General features: G+C 36.5%; 1 protein-coding gene across 1 annotated transcript in view; it reads right to left on the reverse strand.

The window, feature by feature from the left end:
• Positions 1-23634, reverse strand: part of myo7ab (myosin VIIAb) — a 55921-nt gene extending 32287 nt beyond the window's left edge. Inside the window, exons 1-15 of the mRNA XM_056446262.1 lie at positions 23567-23634; positions 22814-22927; positions 22555-22707; positions 18150-18334; positions 17939-18060; positions 15033-15175; positions 14839-14952; positions 12574-12727; positions 12409-12485; positions 7189-7308; positions 6957-7099; positions 5275-5485; positions 4980-5115; positions 3068-3174; positions 1859-1996 (exon numbers count right to left, since the gene is read on the reverse strand). Of these exons, the coding sequence (XP_056302237.1) occupies positions 1859-1996; positions 3068-3174; positions 4980-5115; positions 5275-5485; positions 6957-7099; positions 7189-7308; positions 12409-12485; positions 12574-12727; positions 14839-14952; positions 15033-15175; positions 17939-18060; positions 18150-18334; positions 22555-22707; positions 22814-22927; positions 23567-23584 (1935 nt within the window). The 5' untranslated portion in view covers positions 23585-23634. The remainder of the gene's footprint in view (positions 1-1858; positions 1997-3067; positions 3175-4979; positions 5116-5274; positions 5486-6956; positions 7100-7188; positions 7309-12408; positions 12486-12573; positions 12728-14838; positions 14953-15032; positions 15176-17938; positions 18061-18149; positions 18335-22554; positions 22708-22813; positions 22928-23566) is intronic.
• Positions 23635-24652: the final 1018 nt, after the last annotated feature.

Genomic DNA, 24652 nt, shown 5'->3' on the forward strand with positions numbered 1-24652 from the left:
AAAGCAAGTATTCATGTCAGTGTAAGTGTCAGTGCCATTCATTCATTTTCTTTTCAGCTTAGTCCTTTTATCAAGAAGAAAAGTCCTGACACCATTGTTTATGAACAAGATAGTCAAATGGCTTTGTCGTGTTTTCATTATGTCAGTTTACTCTGTAAATTTTTTCCAATGCAAAAATGTCAAATTTTGGTGACACTTACTGAAGATGCTCAAGACAGCACTACATACTATTTGCACAGCCATTTGAAAACTACAGTAAAGTTAGACATCACTGCATTTAGTGAGGTATCTGAGAACTAGATGCTGAATATGTATGTTTCGCATTTTTACTGCTCTTTGCAATTCTAATTGATTCACAGCATTGTGTAAAAGAATAAACACACCCTTATTTACAACAAACCATGAACTCCTCTTGGGTTGAGCTGTGCACAACTGTAAACAATATTGCAGTACTTATTGGAACTGAACCTACAACATACACAGGTCTGTAAATCATTCATGAAATTGTTTAATTTATGTGGGTTGCTATTAAGTGAACATTAAAATGAACGTACATTCTTATAATTAAAGGTGCCAATATATATATATATATATATATATATATATATACATATATACATATATATATATATATATATATATATATATATATATATATATATATATATATATATATATGTATATATATACATATATACATATATATATACATATATACACATATATATATATATATATATATATATATATATATATATATATATATATATATATATATATATATATATATATATATATATATATACACATTTTTTTTGCAGTGATGCTGCAGGCCCAAAGAGGATTGTTTCTACACAGGCTTATGAATGAGGCCTGCTGATTTCACCCCTGACTGTCATGATATGCATGTTTCAGGCAAAAATAGCACTACATGCATGAAGCTATTTTAGTGACTTTGTAATAAGCCCTTGTATATGCAGATAACGTGATTTGGGCTCACTGTGTTAAACAGTCAACTTACCTCATGAATGCATTATATGGCAGAGCTGTTTTGCAAGGATGCGCGCGCACCACGATTTTAGGCAGAAAAATTGCACTACATGCATGAAACTCATTAGTGAACTTGTAATAACACGCAGATAATGATTCATTTTAATAATTTTTTAACATTTCAGTAATATAACTTTGTAGAAGATTAACTTTGTCAGGATTGATAAAATGTTGGTTTGCGTAAGCCCAGTACTTTGTTGTGCTTTGTTGGGAAAAAGATTGACATTTATTAATAAAATTTGTTTGACAGATTTTGACATCTAGTTCAACATTTTTATATGTAATGACTCAAGTAATGAAATGAGGACTATTAGATGTACATTTTCAACTATGAAAGGTTGTGATCAGTGTGCAAATTTTATATTGTAGTTATACATAGTATTTATACATTGTATTACACATAGTTGTTTGCGTATTCATGCCTCTGAACCAAATGTGTATGTTTTATCCAATTGGACCACCCATATAATCAAATAAGCAAACAAATGCACCCATCCATCCATTCATTCTTCAGAATGCATATTCTATCTATGGCCGAAATACAAAAAATGGACACATAATTTATTTTGTAATTATATTATATTTTATTTTATAATTGATTTATTTTTTGCTTGGTTGCAAGAAATAATTAAATACTTAAATCTCCAGAACTCATATGATATGTAGGGTTGTGATAGACAGATAGACACCGTTATTAACCATCCTGAAATGCTTTTTGACTGGTTGTGAGACTTCACGTCATCTTTACTGCTTCTAAATTTGACATCTACATCTCCTGGAACAAGCACAGAGATATTGGTTTACTCACCATGGGCTTTTTGAGCTCGTTGGGTTTGATGCAGCGCACAAAGAAAGGCTGACAGACGCTCAGCGTCCTCATGAGCAGCTCCAGTGAGCGCTTAAACTGACTGCTGAGAGTCGGCGAGCGTTTCCTCGTCTCCATTCCCTGAAAACACACAAATCCTCTCATTCAGCTCACACACGAACAAGAGAAACTCACAGGAGAGGACCGCTGCTGTGCTACACACTTTACAACTGCACATCAACACAAAAGTACAACAAACTCCCACACTACATACAACACAAAGACACCAGGTCACCTTTCTCTCTTTTCTTCTTTCATTCCTGCCTTTGTTAAATATCATTCTTTCATACTTCCTCCCATCGCGTTCCTTCTGGATCTTCATCCGTTGCTTGTGTTTGTCTCTTTTCTTGCTGTTATTCCCTACACTCTGGATGCAAATGCTTTGTGAAGAAAAAGTAATCGAGTAGTTTTTCCTTCTTCAATCTGCAGCCAGTGCCAGGAAAAAAAGTAACTGGAATTTCTCCCACACAAAAACCCCTCTAAATAATGAACAAGCCGCATCTAACTAGAAACAGACCAGAAAAGTTTTTTGGAGAATAATGGCACTGTTAGAGCTATTAAATTACTCTGTCAGCGTGCCCTCAACGACTACTTCAACACAAAACCATTTCCAAAGGAGAAGAAAACCACAGGAATGAGTTTTAGCGAGGGACTATTGAGAAAAAGCAGTTCTGTAGGGGTCTGAGAGGGACACAAACCACACCATTGATTACCTTTTGAAGGGTTGCAGTGGGCTCCATATAGCCACACAGAAACTGAGGCCAAAACATGAGGTAAAGGAATGAAGGACAGAGGGAGGACAGAGAGAGAGAGAGAGACAGAGAATTGACTGCTGTTAGCCAAGTGTGCTGAGAATCAGCCAAGAGAGATTAGGGCTGACATTACCACAGAAAAAGTGAGTATCAGCAGCAGGGTTAGACAGATGTGCTCATAATGTCATGTTAGAGACTCATTTGTTGCAGTCGCTTCTCTCATTCACAGCGTGTTCTTCCAAGGCTATTATGCTAGCACACGTCTTTGCTTTTCAAACGCAACCCTGACATAAACCAGCATGGCCAGCATTTGGCCCTTGGAGAGCTGTGGCCTCGCTGGCGTGTCGTGAGCATATTAATGCTGAGCAAATATGGATTGGGTATTGGAAAAGGGCATCACCATAGCAACATCAGCTTGGAAGATCTGCTTGATGAACTTGTTTTTGGATGAATGCACGAGCTGGATGATGTCACTGTGGAGACTGTCACGGTTCTTCTCCAGGAAACCTGAACAATGAAATAAGAAGTTTTACATTTTCATGGAAATAGAAAAATTGTCTTTCGTAACTGCTGAAATATTTAAAATGATTGCTCAGTGTCTTTGCATGCTTTCATTCATTTGTTGTAGGCTGTAATTACCTTTGAAAAACCTGAAACGTTTGCCAAAGTGATATGGAACTTTAATGTGGTTAAAAACTGCCTGGAACTACTCCCTGAAAACTGAAAAAAATCTTTAATTGAAGTAAAAATCTTTTGTAATTTTATAAATGTCTTTACTGTCACTTTTGAATAATGTGTCCATCTATTAACCCTTTATCTGGAGATGAACCATATATATGGTAACTTCATTGACATTGATTACAGTAAAATAATTTTTAAGCAAAAAAGTTCAAAAGTTTTGTTATAAGTCCAAGTAACACTCCAGGGTTTTCCTGATAAGTATTTTAATAATTGTCCTATGAAAAGTTAGATAACACTTTATTTGAAGGGCAAATCAGGATCAATCTGAAAACGTACCGCTATATACATTTCTAGAGAGCGCCAAATACGTCTCAAGAGATTTGTTTTTTTATTACATACCCCTATATACATTTCTGGTCCCAGGAGATACGCTTTTTTACGTTTTGTTTTGGCGAATCCACCAGAGGCCGCTGTGTATGCTTTTTGAGATCTCAAATTTCTCTCGCGAATGCCATTTGCACCTGCTGTTCTCGCGTAAGTCCACCAGAGGTTGCTGTCGACTGACTGACTGACAAAATGACTGAACAATCGACTGGCCCACCCTCCTCTCTCCCTAAACCCAACCAATAGTGTTTTCAAAAGCACTGGTTATCCCACCCACCCGCTTCCCTAAACTCAACCGACAGTGTTTTAAAGAGCAATCCAGAAAAAGAAAAACCCTCGCCTGAAAAACGCGGTTTTCAGATTTTACCACATTCTCACTTGTTTGCTTTTTTATGGCTTCTGTTTTTGTCTTATCTGCTTTCTGGAACCTTTCTTTGCCAGGCTCGAACCTCGTCGTCCTGGTCAACTCCTCTCTGCGTATCAAGTCCAGCGACGTATATGGTGAGCTAACTGGACAAACTGGTAACAGCAGGAAAGCCGTCCATACTGAGGTAAGCAGCCAGCTGGTAAACGTGAAAAGGAACGGCATCATACTGCCTCGTTGCATTTATTTTAAAGATGAAATGCAGCCATATGTACTCCTGGTGACATAATTCGCAATTTCCAGAAATGTATATAGGGCTACGTTTTCAGAATGAGCCTATGCTGCTGAAGAGGGTGTTATTAATATTAATATTATAGAATTATTTGAGAGTATTGACACTTTTAATGAGAAATTTGAATGACGAATTCAGTTTTTCACTGAAAAAAGTGATTAAAATATTCATAACACAATTATGAATTGTGCCTCAGAGTGTCATGTTTATGACAGATTTATGACAAGTTATTTTGTTTTGGTAATGTCAAGTTGTTATGACAAGGACATCTCAAACAATGTGACACTTAAAATGACAGTTCGATTATGAATGATGATAAATGACACTTAAAACCAATCTTACTTACCACAAACTTAACCTGAAATACATTTATTTATTATTTTCAGAATTATGAATATGCAAGTGATATTTGCTATTATCTATTATCTACAATAAAAATGCTGGTTTTAAATCTACATGTACGGTGTTAAAGAATCTTCATAATTGACTTTCTGAAAAGCTGCTTTGACACTCTGTACTGTTTAAAGTGCTATAGAAATACTAACGACTTGACTTAGATTAGAAACAATTCAGTAATTCACTAATGTATACCTTTAGTTTCATAGTGCACCACTCCGGCAAAGTGCTGAATGCCGAACTGGGTCTCGTGGCTGTGCTTAGGCGGGATGTAGTTGGTATTAAGTTTGTGCTGGGAGTTCAGCTTGTTCAGCATGGTTGCATCTGTTCCCTAAGAAATACACAACAGCTCGTCATGAACACACAGCTTGGCTATAGCTGTCCTCCATTCAGCTGATGAATAAAAATATTCTCAGACCTGAACTAGAAATGCTTTGTCTTATCTCTAAACCTATTTTCTAATCCAAATACACAGCACAGCGATTTTCACCTTTGGGAATTTGCTCTCCTCATCAATGAGGGAAATGATATTCATAGGTTTGATGGCAATCATGTCCAAAGCGTCCTGGTTGTCGGTGAACTCGATGTGCTGCCAGTTGATGTCCTCCAGGTTATACTCCTCCTGCTCCAACTTGAAAACATGGTGGACGAAAAACTGCTGCAGGTTCTCATTTGCAAAGTTGATGCAGAGTTGCTCAAAGCTACACACAGCAGGAATAAACAAGATTAGTACTTCTTTGGTTTCCAGAAAATGTATTTAAAACATGGTTAAAAACATCATAGACATGGATTTTCAAACTTTCTTTGGAAAAAATTGTTCATGGTTTTGAGTCCCAGGGAATGTAAGAGGTTTCCCGGACATTTTTAAATATTCAGAATAATGATAATAATAATACTTATTATTGTTCTGTCCCAACCAATTATTGCTTTACCAAAATTTTAACAGAACTGCAGAAACAGTTTGGGTAACTTTACTGAATTTACTGGCAAAATTGTTCTTCTTATTATCTTTCTTTTTTTGTAAAACTACAACAAAGAGGGGAAAAGCACGTTCACATTTACTTTAACATGTTTAATCAATAGCCTGGTGAGCAGTGTATCAATATAAAGTGTTGATGTGCGCTCTGGCTTTCCGAGTTCGAATCCTGGCTTGTGGACCTTTACCGATCCCATCCCCCTTTCTCTCTTTCCAACATTGCTTCCTATGCCGTCCTGTCAAAATGCCCCAAAAACGTATTAAATGTCAAAATGGTAATTTAACAGCCACAGATATATTTCAGCAGCTGTGTGAAGTGAAAACGTGCTGATTTGTTGATTTGTGACAGGTAATGCTTGAACTATAAACATTACTGTATGTCTGTTGTCCTAAAATGCACCCATTACGTCCCTTTTTTCCTGTGCGTGAATGTTAAAACGGCCCCTGCTATGAATTGTCAGTCACTGAAAAGGCCCCCCGCCAATTTGAGTTTGAGACCCCTGCTATATAGGGAGATAAAAATTCATCAAAAATAAAAACGTTATAAATAAAAATACATAAACTGATGACACTGGACATTAAAAACAATGTTGGGTGTTGGTCTCAAAGTGCTCATTGCTTGCAAATATTTATGTCACTCGAACCTTCATAAAGAGTTTTAAAAATGCAGAAAAAGAGTCAAAACAGCAGCAGGAATTATTCTGTCACACACACACAAAAGAAGATCTGCCAGAAAGTGACATGTTTCAAGAGAAAAGTCAGGAAGTTCTTAAGCAGGCCCATAGCCAGCTATAAGGTCACTGAGCTCCAGACCTCATTAAAATTCTAATGTTAAGGAATAAAACGTGAAGTTCTATGAATGAAAAGTAATTTTAATTCATGTTGCAGGATAACTTCACATCCCTGACTCACAGCAGCCTCAGACGAAGGTGTGAACAAGCTTGAAACATGTGGGTGCAGTTCATGTTGGTTCATGTTGCATTTATATTTCAAAATTCATTTGGACAGAGAGTCTTAGTCACTACTTGTTTGTTGTGTTTGTGTGTGGCAATGCTCAAGCTGTAATGAAATGAACCGCACTAACAGAGCAATCGCTCCAGAATTTGTATTAAGTGAAATGTGACCACACTCTGAGCAGAGCTGTTGCACTTGTGGAAATAAAAACCACCCAGATTTTCCCATTTACTAAAACTAACCTGTTAACAGTGAAATTCTCGAAACCGAAGATGTCGAGTAGGCCTATAGACCTGCGAACAGTTCTGTTTTCTGTGGAAGGAGCCCTGAAGATGGTAGCATTGATTTTATCCACTATCCACACAAACAACCTCCCATAGATTCCCTGATGAAGACAAAAACTGAAGATATTGAAGACTTCTGTGGCAAATGGAGAATCAAACTGCACCACTTATGGATCGCGAATAACCTGACCTTGACAAAAGCATCCCGGACGTCCAGGCCCTGCTCCACACTGAGAGGGGTGGAAACACTCTCACCTCTGGTGATCAGGGTACGTGTGGTCAGACACGTCATGACATCCTGAGGGTCCACCTGTAAAAACAGACCATCAGAGATCATGGACAGCTGACCTGGCCTGGTCAGAAAATATGGATTTTTTTAAAGCAAATACTTTTGCACCTTTGACTGGATTTTTATTACAGTGATTATTAAGTTTCTGGCTTGTTATACACTTGGCAAAACTCGTTTAAATCCAACTCGCTGAGCCTATAGATTTTTATTTCTTAAAAAAACAAGAGAGCACCCCATGGCCATATTCCGGGATGATGCAAAGTACACTGGGCTCACACTGTGAAAGAACGCTTCTATTATTTATACACAAATTGACCACCAAATTGGTCTTAACCTACTGAATGTCTTTGAGATATGCTGGAGCAGACAGTGGTTCGTCCAAGGGTCTGATAGTGGAGTACAAAAAAAAAAGAAAACAGTTCGATAAAATATATTATAATATAGGATTTTTTTGGGGGGCCAGGAAAGGTAATTCTTCAAAATACATAAAAAATATATAATAAAATAAATAATGGATACAGAAAGGTTATTTCTGGTTATGTGGAATCAATATTAAATGGGAATAATTATATTATATTATACTGCAATATACTATTGCAGAGCAGGAAATGGATTAAAAGAAAAATTGTTGTCCCAGAACAGGATTTATTTATTTTTATTAATTTATTATCAAACTTGATAAACAGAGCTTAGATTATGGCAATAACTGTGTTACAAATCTGTAATTTCAGTACAAAATATGTTTTTCTTAATTTTTTGTGAAATGCATTCAAGAGTTCACACTTAGCTGATGACTGATTATAAAGCGTGCTTGGCATGCTGTCCTGGGAGAGAGGCCTGAGCTCATAGGATCAGGTAGATCTCGAGAACTCCTCTGCTGTTTGTAGCTAATGACCAATTAGGGATTGCTATGAAGAGATAACTACTTACTATGGTACCGATTTGGATTAGTCAATTAACTTAAGTCACATGTTTTTGGATGGTGGGAGGAAACAGTGGAACCCGGGGTAAACCTATGCGAGCACGGGGAGAACATGAAAACTCCACACAGAAACATAGACGGGCTTGGTAAGGACTAGAAACAGTGACGTTCTAACTGTGAGGCAACAGTGCTCACCACTGGGCGGCCTGTGCTGCCCAATCTAGGAAAAGAGGAGGAGTAGGAGTGGAAAGGGGGATTTTTCTAAACGAAGATGACTGTGGTATGGAACTTTGGTTATTTATGGTGGTTTAGGAATTGTCTGATTGGTGAATTATGTATTGGCTAATGCGGGACCAGCCATGATCAATAATAAGCATGTGATCCTCTTGAAATAAGCTTATAAATAAACTTCACTAAATATATTGCTATAAAATTGGTCAGTGCAAAACCTGCTGAGCTCATATATTGTACTACTAATTATTAATATTAAAATTCCAATTAATTAATCCATTAATTTGATAATTAATCTACAGAAACTTTATTAAAGCAAAAAAATGCTTTCAAGTAGTAAGAAACCTCCCGTTCTGACTACCCCTACATATTTTACATATTGGCACCAGGGGGCAGACGAAAGCAAAGAATTGGATTTTGTGCTCGAGCAAGCAGAGCCACAACATTTAAATCAAACGGAAAACAGAGCAAAGATTGTGGACGGTGAGAGCATGGAGACAGACGTTAAAATTGAAAAGACTGCGAGGAGAGAGAGAGCTGCCGGCAGGACGTCTGAACAGACTCGTCACGCTGTGCCACTATCTAGTGTAATAACATTAGAGTCAAAGTCTGATGCTCACTAATGACTGCATTTATCTCCAACTCCCCTCCTTCAACTGCACGGATAACGTAGAACCACCAAGCTAATGAGAGAGATGAATCTCAGCAAGACAGCAGAAACAAAGCTCTTCAAGAACTCACGCAAAATGGGATTAAACCAAAGCTTAAAAGATGCATACAGAGCTTACAGGTTTGCAGACTCCTGTACACATAGAGCAAAATATTGCTGTTCGTTTCTCTTGATGCTACCTACGCTGTTTGATTTGTTAGTTAATGGTAAGCAATATTTAAGGATCATGACTTTAACAATTCTGTCTGACTCTGTTTTGGTCTTTAATACTCATTTGATTCTCGTTATTTAAACTTCAAAGAATGTAATAGTCAATGGTGGTTCCCGAGGGGTCCTCGTGACAGCAAGCTTGGCCCCTAAATTGTCAGGTTTGTTGTTGTAATATATACAATACAAATTGGTTAAAAATTGTGAATTCCAAACACGTGAGACGCCTGACAGTCAATTATCAACCATCCAGGTTTGTCATGTTTTGAAGGTTAAACACACAAAACAATTTGGAGAATTTCCTCACCTATTTAAATGTGTCTGTTAATCCTAAAGCTGATTGGGAGTACATTGCCTAAACTATCTGGTTGTCCTGAGATTTATTTTAAAATTAAATATCAAAACAGAGTTAACTATCTGGTGAATCTCCAGTGTTGGGAAACACCCATACGCTTTCTGACACAGATTACGGCCAATTTAGTTTATCCAATTCACCCAGCCGGGATCAGAACCAGTGACCTTCTTGCTGTGAGGTGACTTTGATACCCACAATATTAATGATGATCTTCATTCATTTATTTTCTTTCCAGCTTAGTCCCTTTATTAATCAGGGGTCGCCACAGCAGAATGAACCGCCAATTTATCCAGCATATGTTTTATGCAGCGGATGCCCTTCCAGCTGCAACCCAACACTGGGAAACACCCATACACTCTTACATTTATTCACACATACACTACAGACAATTTAGCTTACCCAATTCACCTACAGCACATGTCTGTGGACTGTGGGTGAAACTGGAGCACCCATAGGAAACCCGGCGAACACTGGGAGAACATGCAAACTCCACACAGCAATGCAAACTGACCCAGCCGGGGCTCAAACCAGTGATGTTCTTGCTGTGAGGTGATCAAGCTACCTATTGTACTACCATGACACCATAATGATGATCTTCATAACAATAATAATAATAATAATAATAATAATGATAATCTGTCATGCTAATTTAACAACTTGTTTTACTGCCTTGATAAAATTGGCTTGATAAAAAAACTTCTATATATCGTATCTGACACAGTATATGAAATAATGAGATAATTCACGCATATTTCGAGATTTGTGAGATTGCAGTGACACTAAAGCAAGATTCTCAACCGGTGGGCCTCAGCGATCCTGCAGGTGGGCTGCAAGATAGTTTAAAATTGACTAACAATAATTAAAAACAATTAATTAACAATGTTATACTATAATTTTTGGATTTCATTATTAATATGCTATTTTAAAATGATCGAACTAATGCACGTTCTCCTGTCCGCTGATTACTTCAAACCTCAAAAACAACCTAATGGTCGCATCTGCAACTAGTACATGTAGTCTGTTCATCCACAAACTACGCGTGAAGTGAAAGTGAAAGTCTCTATTTAATATATCCGCATTGTTGTCCAAATTAATGTCCTGTGAGTATTTTATAACGGACGCACACACATAAAGGAAGATCTAGTGAGGCTCAATGGTGTTTCTACAGCCTGATCTCACGAGAAAACGTAAGTATTTTACGTTTTGACAGTTTAGTGGCTAATTCGTATGAATTCGTACGAGTTCAGTCGTACAAAATGGTACGATTTTAAAAAGGAGGCGTGGCACCTAACCCCGCCCCTAAACCCAACCGTCATTGGAGGATGAGCAAATCGTACTAAATTGTACGAATTAGATCGTACGAATTCGTACGAATTAGCCACTAAAAAAAAGTTACGAATTGCCGTGAGATTGTGTTGGTTTCTACCATAGAATGTCAAATAAACTTGCATATGAGCTTCAGACACGTTCTGCCAGAGCTGTTCACTGTTTCTGTCAGCCATCTCCCAATAATATCCAGCTGCACACTCAACTGCCATCAGATTGACGGGTGTTTCATTATATTTTACATTTGTCTGTATATTTTTGAATAGTAGATATTTAATAGTAGATATTGAGTCAGTCCAGTTTAAAGCAGAAGCTGGTCTTTTGCAATCTTCCTGTTGACCTGTGGTTCTCTCATATATTTGTTAATAAATAAAGATTTAAATGGGAATTTCAAACGAACATTGAAATGTGCCAGAGACATCCAAAGGCAGAAGAGCAAACCGCAGCTAAATGTTTAAACATTTGACAACATTACAAATTTGTAGATGGATAAGTATTGTGAATAACTTCGATGAAAACATATGGAGCAACACTTTCGCATGTCAAGATGTACATAATATGTGTGTGTGCTGGCGCTCACCGGCTCCTTCATGTGCACACGTATCAATCAACTGAAGCTGATCTTTTGCAATCTCCCTGTTGACCTGTGGTTCTCTCATATATTTGTAAATAAATAAAGGTTTAAATGAGCATTTCACACAAACATTTTAGAGAAAAAGCTTGGACGAAGCGGACAGGTAAGAAGATCACGTGACGTACATCTAGCAACATGTAGGACTACTCTAGTGTATAGTACATTAGGTTAGGGCGAGCGCCACCCCTTGTACTTTTTGGATAGACAGAGTAGATAGTTAGGACTCGGTTTATTATTTTGTTTTCATACATTTAGTTAGTTAGATGCTTCTGGGGAGTTAGATATTGCTTGGGTTTTGTTATTTTCATTTCTTTAGCGCCATCCACATCTCTTCTGCCAGCTCTCTTGTTTTTCCTCATCTTTGTTTATATCTCAGTCTTGTATATATTGTAAATACATATTTTTGCCTTACCTTTTGATTAAGTAGTTGTTTTTGTTTACTTTTGGGTATTGTAAATAAAGTCACAATTTTGGTATTACGTTGGTTGTCTTTTGCTCTTCATTCACTGTTTGTATAAGTTTGTTTGAATTGCATCTAAATGTCAAACCCCACCATCCCCTAGACCAACATCAGCGGTTTGTAACAATACTAATCCTGTTTTATTAGTTACAAATTTTGCAAGCATTAATGAAAGATTTAGTTCTTGATTAGTCATACATTAACACATGATTATCTGTGTAGTTTAGCATGATTTATGCATATTAAAGCAGCTGTATTACAAAGTGTTGAAAAATAGGATTTCATATTAATTTTCATTTGTTCACATGCACCTCACCTCCAAGAGAGCGGCTGCGTTGGCCAGGTCAGGGGAGCGAACCACCACGCAGGTGTCCAGGTTTCTCTGTGTTCGAGCTGTTTGAGCAGCACAAAACAAACAGGCTATTTAGCACATCTGCAATTTTTTATGAGGCAGAGGACTATTAATAATAACAGTTTCCACCTTCGAAGCGCAGGTTGCCCATATGTAGGATGGCAGCCAGCAGTTTGGAAATCTCCCAGTATTCAGTTTCGGTAAACATCAGGATCTTCATGGCTGACAGGATGCTGGAGTATTCCTTCATATCATCCCTCCCTTCACAGACAGTACAGTTCCCCTGGATGACAGGACAAGAGAGAATGAGAGTGTACAGTATATATGCACAACCTTTGTTCCTAGGCTTTAATTTTTGCATAAAAATGTTACACAGCTGTATAAATTACAGTACATGCCTCATGAAACACCAAACCTGTATATATTTTGTTATTTGGTGGGAAACAAAGGGGGAATGCCTTTACTACTTTTTTCTATACAATCAACAGGTAATTTTTAAGCTCCAAAATATAAATAAAAGCAGTCAGTATGACTTATTTTTGTTATGTTGGAGCTTGAAAAACCAAGTCCAGATTATCTTTATTATATGCAAAAGAGCAACCAGAATATTCTTCAAAGGAATGCACAAATGTTGCAACTATCATGCTCTAATAGTTCTAAATGTTTCTAATTTTGGTTTGAAGGCCTTCCAAAACAGATTTACATCCATCCAAGATCTTATAACAGAGATTCTCAACCTTTTTCACTTCGGAGCCCACATATTTCTCAGATCAATTTTTGAAGGCCCACCTTTCTGACATTTTTTTCTAAAATGTGTGTATGCTCATTTAAACCTTTATTTATTAACAAATATATGAGAGAACCACAGGTCAACAGGGAGATTACAAAATACCAGCTTCTGCTTTAAACTGGACTGACTGAATATCTACTATTAAACATCTACTATTCAAAAATATACAGAAAAATGTAAAATTGGTTGAAATGTGTTGATCTGATGGCGGTTGAGTTTGCAGCTAGATTATATTGGGAAATTGCTGACAGAAACAGAACAGCTCCGCCAGAGCATGTTTGAAGCTCATATGCAAGTTTATGTTACATTCTATGGCAAAAACACCATTGAGCCTCACTACATCCTCCTGTATGGGTGCACGTCCGTTATAAAACAGGACATTCATTTGGATAACTATGTGGATATATTAAATCGTTCACATAAAAATACACAAAGAGAGATCTTCAATTTCACTACACGCATTGTGAATAAACAGATTAACTAGTTGCAGACGTGATCATGAGGCTGTTTTTATGCTGAGTTTGAGGTAATCAATGAACAGGAGATCATGCATTACTTCGATCATTTTAATATAGCGTGTTAATAAAGAAATCCAAAAATTATAGTATAATACTGAGAGTTAATTTTAAGAATCTAGTGGCCTGCCTGCTGGATCGCTGAGGCCCACTGGTTGAGAATCCCTGTCTTATAAGATACTCTACAGCAGGGGTTCTCAAAGTCTTAATTTAAAGGTCCAAATATGAATTTACCTCAATTTCAAACATCTGGAAATATTGTTTATAACAAAAATTTATTTTAATAATCATGCAAATACATAAATCAACCATGTAAATAATTAAATGTTTTTTTTCTGTTTTAAAATATATTAATAGCAAGTGCAAAATGGCCAAATGACTAGCATATATCAACAATTATGTCAGCAATTATTATGACAAACAAACAAACAAACAAACAAACAAACAAACAAACAAACAAACAAACCAGAGGTAGGTCAAAAGTAACACGGTGAGAAATACAGAGCAGTGTAAAATAAGCAATGACACTGTCTGTGTTTTATTGGCTTTTGTTTCATAGCAGAATTTGACATTTCTACTCTTTTACAACTCCAACTATCTCATTACAAATAAAACAGGACAATTTTGGAGCAAAATGAACACATATCTCTAATTTTCTTTGTCAACCTTTGTTTTATGAAAACTGACATTCTCACACTGCAATGAAGTGTATCAGGATCTGGACCTTGAGAAGCCCTGCACTCTTTTCTCTCAGTGTCGAAAATGATTTCTGAGAGTCTACTCTGTTCTGATTGGTCAGATGGCTTAGTCTGTGATGATTGGTCTGCTGCTTACATTACTTGTCAGAAAACAAACACCCATTACTACATCTGAATTTTCAGCTTCAAATGTTCAGTTTCTAAAGTACTTCACACGATGACATGAATGGTCTTTGGATATGAAATAAAGTACACCACAGCAGACACAACATTAAAAGCAAGATATGAAAAAGCACAACAAGGGGGACTTTAATGGAAAGGCTTCATTCAAATGCTATTTAAATAGTGTAAAAGTGCATTAGTCTGAACTGATAAAAACACAGACCCTCACCATAGTAAGATAAGTGTAGTCTGTGGCCCGGCCCAGACCTAATTTAGTCTTCTGATCCGGGCTCATGCCTGCCAGCATGCAATAGAATATATGATAGTTCCTCTCATCCGCTGCCTACAAAGACAATTAAATGTTAATTTATCACTGATATACCTCTGCAATCAATAGCATGATAAAGAGAGTCCCTCACTCACCTGTCTGCAAACTCTTGATTTCTCCAGCAGGTACTGCTCGATCTTTGCCCCCTCAATAGCTCCTCGCTTGTTGAAGTGAATGTCAACATATTTTCCAAACCGGCTGGAGTTGTCATTGCGTATAGTCTTGGCATTACCGAATGCTGTGGGAACAGGAAAAACTTCAAAGGAAGAAATCTCATTGTGATGTGACACACAGTAGAAGTAGAGACAGGGAAAAGAGACAGCAGTGCATTTGGGAAATTCTTCTAATTTCAACAAAAGTCTGATAGATTGTATGGCTTGTTTCATATGCAAACAAGTATTTGCATCTGAAAAGGTGTGAACCAAACGGCCTGCAGGAACTCAAGAGTTGGGACCCAACTAAACCTGTTGGGTAATCTCCGGGGGGTCATATCCTTTGTTATAAAGTAGTGTCTCACAGACAGTTCTTTGGGTTAAGTTACTTGAAGACCAACGGGTTAACATCGATGCTAAGGAACTGTACTATTCACTGTCATCAATAAAGTCTTCTACCCATAAGAACTTTGGTCGGCTTACTGATTTTATGCATTAGAGTGATCTAATACATTGGCGAGCCCCCTAAGAACTGTTTTGCCAAATACAGCAAAATCTAACAAGTCCCTTTAAGCAAGTCATTTCACTTGCTGGCCATCTTTGCAACACCTCTCAGGCATGCAAGTGCAAACTCCTATCTCTTTGAAAGGAGAAACATCAAATTCTCCAAATCTGTTTGCCAAGATTATGAATAAATTTTATGTGGAAGTAGCGCTGGGCTGGTAAACGATATTATATCGAAAAGTCATAAAATTGATGTCAATAACAATGATTTTTTACTCTATATTGATCTAAGAGTCAATCACACAGCAGAAATGTGCAACAATGGGAATCTAAACGTGTGTTGATATCAGAGATCTGGCGAATTTTTGACCACCGAAAATTTATTGGCTGAAAATGTTTAACGGACCCTCTCATTTTTGTGGCTTCAGTCATTGTTGGGATACTCTTTTAAATCTGGAAGCAGTAACACCTTGTATCAAAATATCATCGTTATCATTCAATATGGAAAATAATTATCGAGATTGCATTTTTGCCATATCACCCAGCCCTATGTGGAAGCACCAGTGAACCATATTGATTGTTTCATTTTTCCATAATCAGAAATATGTGTGACACGTCTTGTGTATTTTATAGTCTTTGATTTAACGCTCTTTCAGTTCATCAGTTAGAGCTCAAATTGGTTTGGCAACATCGTCACATGCTGAAATGGAATTTTAATTGGAATGAAAAGAAATTCAAAGCTGAAACAACAGAGAAATTAATATTAAAAGTAAAAGGGAAGTGATGTGTTGCTAAGTATGGAGACCGACATTCAGACTTTGTGCTCTGTATTCTACTAAGGACTATAGAATACACAAGATGTGTCACTCGTATAGTTTTGAATGGGGAAAAGTGTAATGGTCAAAATGGTGAATAAAGCCCCACGTACTAGTACAGGAGCCAATAATCATGCACTATAGACTGATGATACTCTGGGGGAGAGGCTTAGACCAGACGTGAGTTTCTGCAGATTTTGTGTGATTTGGACGTTTAGAAATGAAACTAAAGCGACAGCTGTTGTTTGATTTTATTGGTGATTCCTAATATGAAATGCAATGGTAAACTTGGCAAACAACTTAGGAGAATTTTATGTTTCCTCATTCAAAACAGAATCAGAAAAGAAACAGAAACAGAAAAGATGGCCGAGTGAAATGACTTGCCTTAAAGGGACTTTGATTATACCCATCCAAGTGCGCACGCATACACGCACGCACGCACGCACGCACGCACACACACACACACACACACACACACACACACTAGGGGATTCAGCAATAGGGGATTCAGTGTTTTTGGTCAAGTTTCTCACCTATCAAAAATAATAATGTAAATAATAAAAAACAATCCCACCAAAATAAGGCCATGACTGCCCCTAAATAAAACTAAATATCGCCTGATTTGCTTTTTTTTTTTTAAATACAGAGCTAATAAAATTTTCATTTACTTCTAGTTATAATTTTATTCATTCATTAATTTTCCTTTTGCTTACTGGGAAACACCCATACACACTCATTCCCACACAGACACTACGGCCAATTTAGTTTATTCAATTCACCTATAGTGCATGTCTTTGGGCTATGGGGGAAACTGGAGCAAACCCACAGGGAGAACATGCAAACTCCACACAGAAATGCCAACTGACCCAGCCGGAACTCGAACCAGCGACCATCTTGCTGTGAGGCAACAGTGCTAACCACTGAGCCACCGTGTCTGAGTTATAATTTATGTAATGTAATTTTTAATGCTAAGTTATGTAAAATGTAATTTTAGCTTTGTTCTGTAAACTACAGGGGATTTCACTTCTTAATTTAAAATGTCATTCAGAGCATTTATTGCATAAAATAAATAAAAATTATCAATTTTTTTCTGTTTGGCGTATCACCTGGTATTTACTGCATAGCGTGTTTAACAACTGTCTCGGTTTCTGGTTCAGTGACACGTTTCAGTAAACAAGCTGCTCGAGATCGGGCCTAAAGCCTCAAGTTTGCTCCTGAGGCTTAAGCATGTGAGAAGCTGGGCATGAATCCATAAGCAGAGACATGGCACAGAAGGGTGAAGTGTTAAGCCCTGTTCACAATGACACTAATTAAAACGCTTGAGGTCACAAGCCACTAAAAATCAACCAAAATCTCTTTAATTATTGATTATGTCCTGTTGCTTCATCATTCTGAACCCCTGAATGCTCCTTTACCAACGATGTAGAGCAGATCGCTGGACTGTAAAAGATGCGACCTGGCACAAGCATTCACAAGATCAGTGTCAGACAATTTGGGATAAGTCATAGGTTTACAGATGATCTTCCTGACCTTCTAAAATCGGGTTGGCCTCCAGAACCTGCTGCTCGATCCAGGAATGTTGGCCACTTATAGCTGCCAGGAACTGCAGGATGAGCTTGGTGCTCTCCGTCTTTCCAGCTCCAGACTCACCGCTGAACACGCAACATGGTCAACAGGGTCATGTACACTAAACAGTAGTAAAAACACTAATCCTGATGCTGCTGCGCAGACTTTTAGTTACCTGATGATGCAGCACTGGTCCTTCTTGTTTCTTTGCATGCTGAAGTAGCAGTTGTCTGCAATGCCGAAGATGTGCGGCGGCATCTCTCCAATCTTTTTGTTGGTGTAGAGACGAATATGATCAGGGGTGTAGATGGGCAGGAGCTGGTATGGATTCACCGCTACCAGGATTGATCCAGTATACGTCTGAAATGCATTATTTGTCAACACAAACAATATAAACACACTTAAAGCTGAATAGATTTAAAAATAGTTCAAAATGTGACAAAATAACGATGAACATGATTGCAAAGGGTTATAATATCTTCTTGAATTTACAAGATTCACAATGATTTATAATTATTTATACTGATTATCAATACTCACAATTTCGATACTCAAAATGTCATTGTTGGTCCAAACGCAACTTTTATTGAAGCTAAGCTGCTAAAAATGGTCAGTTCATGTTTTGTCTCAGTATGAAGTCAAAGTACAAGGAAAGATCAAAAGACTAACGCATACTTCTACATTATTGCCACTTAAGACCATCATACTCAGTTGGAGGTCAGTGATATGCAAGAGATCCAAACACAGAATTATATGAGCAACAAAATCCTAAAGATCACTCTGATGGTCACAAGACAGTATGTAGGTCTGGGAACACAGTTTTTGCATCGCACTCCCTATGATAATAACCTGCTGTTGTGTTGCACCACGTCACACCACAACAGATAGTAGTTTAATTCCAACACTGAAAGTGACTGTTGTATGCATGTCAGACACAGTTTACTACTAGGGATTTTTCATTTTGCATTGCTCTGCTCCATATCAGTTTGTTTGTTTGATTCACTTATTTTTTTAAAAAAGAGTCAGCTTAAACTGACTTTTTAAAGAAAATACATAAAAGATAAAGCTGTGCAGACTATATAGGATCTGGCAGTAATCCAACAACAACAACAACATAACAAATGTGAATAGCATCGGTTTTACAATGTGTCAGTATTACTTTGCCTGTTACATTATGTTTGATATACTGAGTTGTTTGTAAAAGTTTCTTACTTCTGTTTAACACAAAAGAGTGAAGTTTAGCATAGAAACCAAACAAGGAAACACTGATTTTCATAGAAAAAATTGAATTCATAAAAATCATTGGGATCAACAGTTTGGTCTTCTAAATATATTCTTTTGTGTTTTGTGTTTAGTTAAAGATATATAAAAGTTGTTAGCTCTAGCATATAGCAACAAACACAGAATGTGCTTTGATGACCAATTCATGAACAAATGACTCTTTTGATTCTCTTCAGACTAAAAAATTCACAAATCAGTGTAAAACCTGCTCATAATTAAGTGGATTGATTTAAATTGGCTGATTCTATTAGTTGTTACTTAATCATTCAATGTCAAGTTTAGGAATAGGAATCTTCGGTTAGGAATCTGTGCATAAAGTAAATTCTATTAGTAATACTGTATAAAACTTTGTAACTGATTTTTTTGTTCTTTTCAAGACTAAATATGGAGAGAGAATAAATTATGTTTATTTAATTTTTTTATATATATTTAATTATGCCTAACATGCTGCTGTATCGTCACTTTGGAATTATAAGGTGAATGATTTTGAGATATTGAGCTTCAAAGTTTTTGCATTCCATATGGCAAACAGTAAGTGTGTAACATTTGTTTTTTAAATGAAAAAATCTTAGAATGTACCTTATAAAAAACATCCTATAATGTAAATAAGTTATCATTTAATAAGAATATGTCAATAACTCAATTTTGACAAAAATTTCAGATAGAACCTTATAATTCTAAGGTGACGCTATGTCATTAACAAAGCCAACATCATTGTTTTTCCTGCTCAAAATGTCAAACATATGTTTGAGCTCTTATAAACAACATCACTGAAATAGCTCTCATCTTATTTAAAACCAGATTTGGACAAGTTTAGGCATAATGGTTGACATCTGGTGAGCTTTACGAAACAATCAGACCCCTAGGTTCACACTAGTGCTGAAGTTTTTATAAGACTGAGAAAGAGCAAGTTACAATAAAGTGACGACTGAACGTTTTTTTATTTTGTAGTTAGATAAGATGTAAATAAATCTGAGCAGCTGAATTCACAAACCACATTTCCATACAAATGACTCCTAGTAATTGTGTTTCTTATACCCTCTGACTGAACCATCAATTGAAGACTATGACAAACTTACAATTCCTTCTATTAAGTATTCATGCGGTGTAAACAGCTAAAGGGGATTCATTGATGAAAAAAAAGAAAAGGTCACATTCCACAAAAACCAATTTGATCTGCAACCTGAAAAAAAAGAGTAAAACAAGCCATACCATCTAAGAGACCAAAACAAAAAAAATCATTTGTTTCTTTCATTGTTCTGATGAAATGAAAACACATGCCCTGATTTCACATCCAGCAAACACTACAATGAAGGTAAAATGTTTTACTCTCCATATGTTGTATAGTCATAAATCAATGCCAATGTTCTCAAGATTCCTTATTTTTCCGAGTGAATGAGCTTTGAAACATAAAATCTTTAAAAATAAATTTCAGCCGCTTCACCCTTTCTTGTTCAATTTTAAACACTCCCACTGACCCCCTTCTGTGAGTTTTTAATTTGATTCTTATTTAAAACACATAATTTTAAAGTTTAAAGTTAGTCATACGAGACCCCACAGCCCTAATGATTCATGCATGTATCATTTTTTGTGTATATTTCCTTGATACGTATAATATTCTGTTTCTCAAAATATGCGTAAGAACAGGTATTTCATCATTTATAAAGAGCTTAATAATGATCCTATTATTTGGTCTATGATGGATGATAGGTGCTGCCATGTTAGTCTGTGCTGCAGTTAAGCGATTAGAGCTGCTGGATTTAAAACATGTTAATTCATCAACTTCAGAAATACATGAAATTATTTGTTTGAAAACACATTTAAACAAGTGTTACACACTTCTTTCTCTGGCTCAACATTAGCTATCATGGGAAACAGATTTAAATTTAGATCACGTGATCTAAATTGATCATGTGATGCACTGAATGTTCTAATCACACCAGTGTGATGTGCTCCATGAACTAGCCTAGACTGATCACACCAGTTTGATTATATGCTTCAACATTAGGGATGGCTGATGTGAAACACTGCACCAAAGCATGATCTGAAACACCCAGGTCATTTGACTAAGGTGATTCAAACCACCCAGGTCACGTGACTGAGGTAATTTGAATCAACTGGGTAACTTGACAAAAGTGTTTCGAAACACCAGGTCACGTGTCTGAAGCAATTCAAAGCATCGGTCGTTTCAGAAGCGTTTCGACACCTGGCACATCTGCGTTTGACTGACAGGGTCAGAAAAATCTTTATCTCATGTAGCCTAGTGGACCATGTGTCTACACAGAGTTACTGTGCCACAAATGGCCCATGTTCGAATCCCGGCTTATACAAATACACTGAAATTATGACTTGATGTATTTTATCAATGTTACTTTGTGTGACCAGAACAAGACATATTTATTCACAAAGTGTTCATTCGGATGGAGTCCAATGTTAAAACAAAACATCTATAGCTGCATCACCCTGGATTCGATTATCTCTGCATGCTAGTCAGGAACTCTTACTGCTTCACTAAATCACTTAAAGCCTCAACTCTACAAAATAGGGTTTAATACCTCAGTTTGCTTAACTGCTTCTTTTCTGAAGCTGTTCCAGAGCAATACATAAAAATGACCACTAGGTGTCCCTATAGAGATGGGTTTTGAAACATTTCGAAGCTTCAACACATTTGCTTCTACTGTTTCATGAAGTCTCGTTTAGCCTAGACTGATCACACCAGTTTGATCATATGCTCCAAGACAAGCCTAGACTGAGCACACCAGTGTAATGATACATTTCAACACACAAAAAAAACCCATTTAAGACAAACCTAGACTGATCACACCAGTTTGATCATACGCTTCACGGACAAGCCTAGATTGATCACACCGGTGTGATCATACGCTCAAGCCCAGACTTATCACACTAGTTTGATCATACGCTTCAAGACAAGCCAAATGTTTGTTTACATTTATTTGAAATTATATCATATTAACTAAAATAATAAATGTCATGAAATTTAAAACTATAATATTAACACAATCAATTATACAAAATCAAATAAAAAAGTAATTGTGTTCATTTGTACAAGCAAATCCTGAATTATATTTATTTTTGTCCTGAATATTCCTTTAAAGCCATCAGCCACTGCCAATCTCAGGTGATGTTAATAAATACAGTTTTTAGATTGGTTCTCTGTAAAATAGGTTTTTCATGTTACATAAAGCACACAAATTTAAATAATTAGGCTGATTAACTGAATCCATGCAGCCTTATTAGATTCCACATGACGCATTAAACAGAGAAATGTTCAAACTTACATATATGACTCTGTCATTGTAACGAATCAGGAGGTTTCTGAGAATCCCAGCTTCATTCAGGTCCCCGAGGCGGATCATGTCCTCCACCCCGTGAATGGAGGTTGGGTGCATGGGCTTGATGTTTGTTGCATTCTGAAGAGAGATTCGCTGCTCCTATATTAAGAGAATAATGCAAATTAAACAAAAGACAAAATTCAATATTCAGCTAAATCTCTATTATGAGTTTCTATACTTTTCATTTTTGCAAAAAAAAGCCCACCTGTCCTTCATCATCCAAGACTTGGATTTGACCCGAGTCACAAAATTTGACCACCGCACCAACAGGGACGTCAAACTCATGGTCTGTTCTGAGGTCCAACCAGACATAGTCCCCCTATATGACAACCGGTTAAAAAATAATCTTTAAATAATCAATAGCAAAAATATTTAAACACTTAAACACTCAGAAAATTGAGTACAAATGTCTAATAAAGTGATCTGTTTCAGAGCAGTTATCAAAATACAAAGACTGCATGGTTACTACATATTTATGAATATATATCTCACAAAACTGCATTTGTAAATTCACTACTAATGCACAACACTGAGATCAAAATATTGAATGAAAATGTTGAGCAAATGAAAATTTTGAGGGGGTTACCACTACATCTAAAAATCCACTACAAAAACTACACCTACATATTATTTTTACACTTGTAACATTGTTATAAAAATAATATTAATAGTGGAATTATTATACTATTTAAAATGATAAAATGATTTAGTTCAGTGATTACACTGGAGATCCGCAGTGGACGTAAAGAATGCATTAGAACGCATAGTGGCCATTGCACAACATTATTAAAGGCAGCATCATTCATGTTGATTACTGAAGTGGAAAACTGGATTTTCTTTCTGGATTTATCCAGGAAATTGTGTTAATGATGTGGGATGTCGTAACTGCCAAATCACAGCACTTTTTAAGCAAGTAAATTGGTGTAACATTGCGCAAGAGCACAGGAGCAGACCTTACCTGTTGCAGAATGACCATGTTTCTGGTTCAAAGTTTTGACATTAGAAGTCACCATGTGAGAGACCTAAGCTGGATAAAAATAAACAGAGGGAGGGAATAAGAAGCATTAAAAATTAAAATTAAATAAAATTAAAAAACGATAAAAAAAAAGGTCAAATGAAGAAACATCTACAAGAAAAAAACAGACTGAATGCGGCAGCACGTTCAGCACAATAGGACTCTGTGATCAATTATTTAAAAGGATATTAGGATCTTTTTAATACAATCAAGAACCTGTGAGAATATAAAAGTTCTCTCTGAAGACACATTTCCAAGAATCTGTTTCTCACTGCATCATAAATTTTAAAATGACCCTGCTGGGGCACATTTAAAATTGAAATGAAGGAACATTTTTGCAGTACTAGAAAGGATCTGCTGATACCTGAGGAATATTAAAGACCAAAAACATCTTTAACTCTGCAGCGCACAGGAGAGCTAATTCTATTAACAATGTGGGTCAAACTACAAAGCAGACACTGCCCCAGACTGATGATACCAAACATACAGCACATAAAGGTCAACAAAAAATATTACTGACTATTTCTTATGCTTAGAATCAAATTTTCAAACATAACAACAGTATATAGAATAAGAGAATAATTCATTTAGAAAATTCTGTCATTGATTACTCACCATCATATTGTTTCAATCCCCTGAGACATTTTGTTCATATTTAGAACACTAATTAAGATTTTTTAGATTAAAAAAAATAAAATGAGAGCTCTCATGCTCCATAGACAGTAATAATCGTGAGATATTCAAAATTCAGAAAAGAAAAGAAAAACATTTTCAAGACATTACAACTGACATTAGTGTTTTAGCTGTAATCATACGAAGCTCCAAGAACACTTTGGGACAGTAAAACAAAACAAAGAAACCTGTAAATAAGACTTTTCTTTCCCGTGTCAGACCAGAGTGTTTGTTTTCAGGCAGTATGACGTTTTGCCATTAGAGTCAACGATGCAACATGCAAACATTGTATTGCCTGCGTAGTAAACACGCACCCCAATCCGATGTAGACCACTGGCAAATAAAGTTGTTTTTACT

This window comes from Danio aesculapii, chromosome 21 (assembly GCF_903798145.1).
Source record: "Danio aesculapii chromosome 21, fDanAes4.1, whole genome shotgun sequence".
Taxonomy (NCBI): domain Eukaryota; kingdom Metazoa; phylum Chordata; class Actinopteri; order Cypriniformes; family Danionidae; genus Danio; species Danio aesculapii.